The sequence below is a fragment of the Littorina saxatilis genome, unplaced genomic scaffold (assembly GCF_037325665.1).
Source record: "Littorina saxatilis isolate snail1 unplaced genomic scaffold, US_GU_Lsax_2.0 scaffold_1830, whole genome shotgun sequence".
Taxonomy (NCBI): Eukaryota; Metazoa; Mollusca; class Gastropoda; order Littorinimorpha; family Littorinidae; genus Littorina; species Littorina saxatilis.
The window spans coordinates 15,001-19,579 of NW_027126906.1; the positions used below are offsets into that span (position 1 = coordinate 15,001).

Below are 4,579 nucleotides of genomic sequence, written 5' to 3' on the forward strand. Positions count from 1 at the left end.
TAAACTTTGGTCAAGGTGATAGACACAAAGGGACAACAGAGAGTGTCCCTACATTACAGGTGGCCTGTCATGACAGGTAAACTTTGGTCAAGGTGATAGACACAAAGGGACAACAGAGAGTGTTCCTACATTACAGGTGGCCTGTCATGACAGGTAAACTTTGGTCAAGGTGATAGACACAAAGGGACAACAGAGAGTGTCCCTACATTACAGGTGGCCTGTCATGACAGGTACATTTTGACCATGGTAACAGACACAAACGGACAACGGAAAGTGTCCCTTCGTGGAGGTGTCCTCTCCTCTGAAGGGGTCGGATACCGCTGTTATCACTGCATAATAAACGAAAGGCGTGAAGAGAGGATAATTATTTAAAAGTACTTACCAATTAATTTCTCGTACAAGTCAAGCTCCTGAGTGTCGATTCTGCCATCTTTGTTTTCTGAAACAGACAATAGGGAATGATCAGCGGGGGTGACGTCACATCATACACTGTATTTCATTCTTATACTATATTGCACAAAAATAAAGACAATAAACCAAATATAAAAAAGTAAAGTAAGTTTATGGAAAATTTAATTGACAAAATGAACTACTCGTAATTTTGAAACATCGGCAGCGAGTTTTTTCTTTCGGGTTTTCTTTAAGAAAAAGGGAAAAGGGGGGGGAGGGGGGGTGGGGAAGGCCGACAAATTGGTTATAAAACTCAGTTTTATTTTAATTCAATTAAATTAATTTCAATTCAATCTAATCTAATTTAATCTAATTTTAATTTATGCATCAAAATGCCTCTTTTCAATTTGACAAGCAAAAAAGCATAAACAGAAAAAAATCAACCCAATGTAAGCATGGAGAGTAACAAGACATAATATGACTTGGATGGGTGAGTAGGATAAGACTACAACAGTAACTTTACAACATCGTCCCTTTGCATTTTTCTCTTAGCTTGCCGCGTAGCTGATTTTATCCTCAGTTAAAGTGGTTTTTTTTTTTTTACTCAATATCCTTTGACAAATGCAATGGTAGACAACACAATATCATTTCAGTTTTCAGTGATGCTTATCAAACAGGATTGGATGTGGTCACCTCACAACCTGGTAAACGGATACATTCATTGATATTTAGTTTCGTGACAGGCACAGCTTTCTGTCAACCAGCATTGAAACTAACACCTCCAAAAAAAAGTCAATCAATCAAAAAGTAAGCCAACAAAAGAAAAAGAAAGAAAGAAAGAAGATTTTGAAATAAAAAAATAAAATAAAATGAAGTTGAAAAATATTTTGTGTTTAAATTTTTTTTTCAACTTCTCGCCCACAGTCATCTTGTTGTTTAAATAAAATGAACTAAAAATGAACGAAGAGGGAAAATACTTACTGTCAGCTATGCGGAAGACAGTGTCGAATGTCTTTATGGACAGACCAGGCCCCTGCTCAGTGTCGATGTCAGTGTTGGCGTTGATGACAGGACACATCAAGCGCCATTGCTGTAACGCCTTGTCAGTCTCCGACGTCGTGGCTTTGTCAGTCTCCGACGTCGTGGCTTTGTCAGTCTCCGACGTCGTGGTTTTGTCAGTCTCCGACGTCGTGGTTTTGTCACTTTCCGACGTTTTAACCGTACCGTCGACTTTGTGTTCAACTTCCGCGCTGCGTCTACCTGTAGGAAGAAGTCAATTGTTAGCAGACTTTTTCACATAGTATTTAAGTGTGCTTATACACTGAAGCTGTACAGACTTTAATATAAATTATCCATCTTTTACATTATTGTATTTCCCCTACCCCCACCCCCCCCCCCTCCTTTATCGGTGACATAATATGACTAAGTATATTTGCAAAATACAAAGCACGCGGCCATTTACGTTGGGGAAAAAACAACATCTGATTTGAAGAGATACTCTCGTAAGGATTATGATCATGAATCGCATCGTGCGTTAAATATGAACTACGTACCGTAATATCCGCGTCAATTTTAACTGTGCAAAATCTGGTCATGTCAGTTTACGATAAGTTTTACTGCCCTCTTCGTGCTGACTGTTTTTGTTTGTTTGTTTGTTGTTGTTGCTGTTGTTGTTTTGGTAGTGGTGGTTGTGTTATTGTTGTTGTTGTGTGTGTGTGGTATATAGTACAGTAAACAAAAAAAAGTAAAACAATACTCACTTCTTCTGGCGAATGTTCCATATCCCAGCTGCAACAAACGGAAAAAGCAAAACGTAAGTTACTGTGGAAACGTCATCTCTCTACCAATGTTCATAGTTCTTCCCACTAACTAGCTTCAATTGAATAGATTTGACTTAAGGCAGAGAAAGGGAGCTCAGTTTTTTTTTCTTCCAAGTGACAAAATCGGTACAGGAGAGACGTACACAACAAGCAGACGCTCCAACAATTGACATCAGCAGACGTACGCTGACTGACATACTGAGAAGTCATGCACAGACAGACAGGCAGACAGACAGACAAAAAGACATTATAATTGCCAACTATCCATTTAAGTCCAGAACGCCTTTGGACTGGAAGCATTCAGACACATTTTTCACACACACACACACACACACGCGCGCGCACGCATGCACGCACGCACGCACCCCCTCCCCACACACACGCATGCACCCCCCCCCCCCCACACACACACAACTTCAGACACGTACCATGTCCATAACGCCTGTGGGCTGGAAGGAGTCAGACACTTTCTTGATGTTGCCGTTGCCGTTGTTTTTCATCCACCTCTCAAGCCAGTCTTGTGCGGACACTCCTTCCACCGCCAGCATCGTCACCACCACCAGCGATAGCAACCACATTGATATTTTCATCTGAAACACACACAGTCAATGCCGGTGAGAACAAGTCAAACTCAAACGAGTCAAGTCAACAACACAAAAACAATGTTCCATTGTCTCGTCAGCCACAACATGAATATCTCTAATTGAGGTGAGCAAACATGTTTTGTATTGTATTGTATTGTATTGTATTGTAATGTATTGTATTGTATTGTATTGTATCGTAAATTATCAGTAGGATCGAATCAGTCAACAACAAATACATACATAAATAAAAACATAAATAAATAAATAAATAAACAACAGACAAACAAACAAACAAACAAACACAGACACACACACAACAACACACACACACACACACACACAAAACACACACACACACACACACACACACACACACAAAACAACACAAAAAACGAACAAACAACAGATAAATAAAACATAAATATATAAATTCATCAATCAATCAAGAAGAAAGAAAGAAAAAAGAAGTAAATAGATACAAAAGGGGTCATCTTATGTATCGCTATAATGATGAGAATTGCTCTTTTCAATACAAACACAATCTCGCGCTTAGCTTATCTGGAAAAAATACAGTGGTGCGACGTTTAATTTACCTGAAGACAATTCAGGACTAAGTTACTTGAAAAGCACGCAATATCTTACTTTGTTGAACCAGATGCAAATGTATCCCCCCCCCCCCCCCTGTATCCTTCCCTCCCGATCTCACTTGTCTTCCTTGCTAAAATGATTGAAATTTAAGGCGTAAGTATTCAGAAATTAAATGTTTTGATCTGTAGGAAATATTCCTCTGAGCTTCAGTCAGATACCTCTACTACAACAATCTAATGATCTCAGGCACGAACCAACAAGCACACACGCACACACTCACACGCACACACTCACGCACACACTCACACGCAACACACTTCAGTATAACAAAGAAAAAGAAGAAAAAGAAAAGAAAGGGGAAGAAAATGAATAAGAAAGGAAGATTTTTTGTGGAAAAAGAAGATAAAAGTGAAGGACAAAAAGTAAAGAAACAACAATATAAAAAACATGCTTACCATTATTGTAGATTGAATTCTTGGTCAAATATCTGGAGCAATATAAAATTGTCTTCTGGCACTGAAATCTTGGCACAAAAAAATGAAGCAATCGGTCAAAGCCTTTCAACTGTGAGGAATATGTGTCAATACTCTGAGTAGCGATCCAAATTTCTTGCACTCCGTGTCTGTAGCTCTCGCGTTCCTGTTCTATGTCAGTTCTATTTCTTAAGTCTCGTAGCAACTTGATTCGATCTGTCCATATTTCATACTGCCGTGTCTTATATATCTGTCAGTCAAATCCGTGATTCTATAATTAACTCCGAACAACCCCACTTATATGCGAACTATCCCAACAAGCAGTGATCGAAGACGGCTCCATGCTTTTGGGGTCCTTGTTCTAATTTTAGCGCAGCGAAACTCCGACCTGCCACTTCGCTAAATTTAGTAACATATGTCGTACTACTGTGTGATTGGACTCGACCAGTGATACTCATTTCCGAAGAAGCCGGATTTAAGGACATCAATCCGAAGATTCATCCGAGCGTTCCCAAGAGTACTGATCCGGTGTTGATTTATCCGAAGATTCCTGCCACAGCTATATATGCATATGGAGCACTTGCAAATTCACACGTCAAATTACGTGTCGTCCACGCAGTAGAAGCAGTCCCAGAATTATCCCAAAAGCTTTACGATTCATTTTTTTTACATTTAGTCAAATTTTGACTAAATGTTTTAACATAGTGTGTGTGTGTGTGTGTGT

At 39.3% G+C, this 4,579-nt stretch overlaps 1 protein-coding gene across 1 annotated transcript in view; it reads right to left on the reverse strand.

Moving 5' to 3' along the window:
• Nucleotides 1-4,151, reverse strand: part of LOC138955395 (uncharacterized) — a 6,322-nt gene extending 2,171 nt beyond the window's left edge. The window contains exons 1-5 of the mRNA XM_070327007.1: nucleotides 3,838-4,151; nucleotides 2,639-2,800; nucleotides 2,151-2,178; nucleotides 1,372-1,650; nucleotides 383-439 (exon numbers count right to left, since the gene is read on the reverse strand). Of these exons, the coding sequence (XP_070183108.1) occupies nucleotides 383-439; nucleotides 1,372-1,650; nucleotides 2,151-2,178; nucleotides 2,639-2,800; nucleotides 3,838-3,840 (529 nt within the window). The 5' untranslated portion in view covers nucleotides 3,841-4,151. The remainder of the gene's footprint in view (nucleotides 1-382; nucleotides 440-1,371; nucleotides 1,651-2,150; nucleotides 2,179-2,638; nucleotides 2,801-3,837) is intronic.
• Nucleotides 4,152-4,579: the final 428 nt, after the last annotated feature.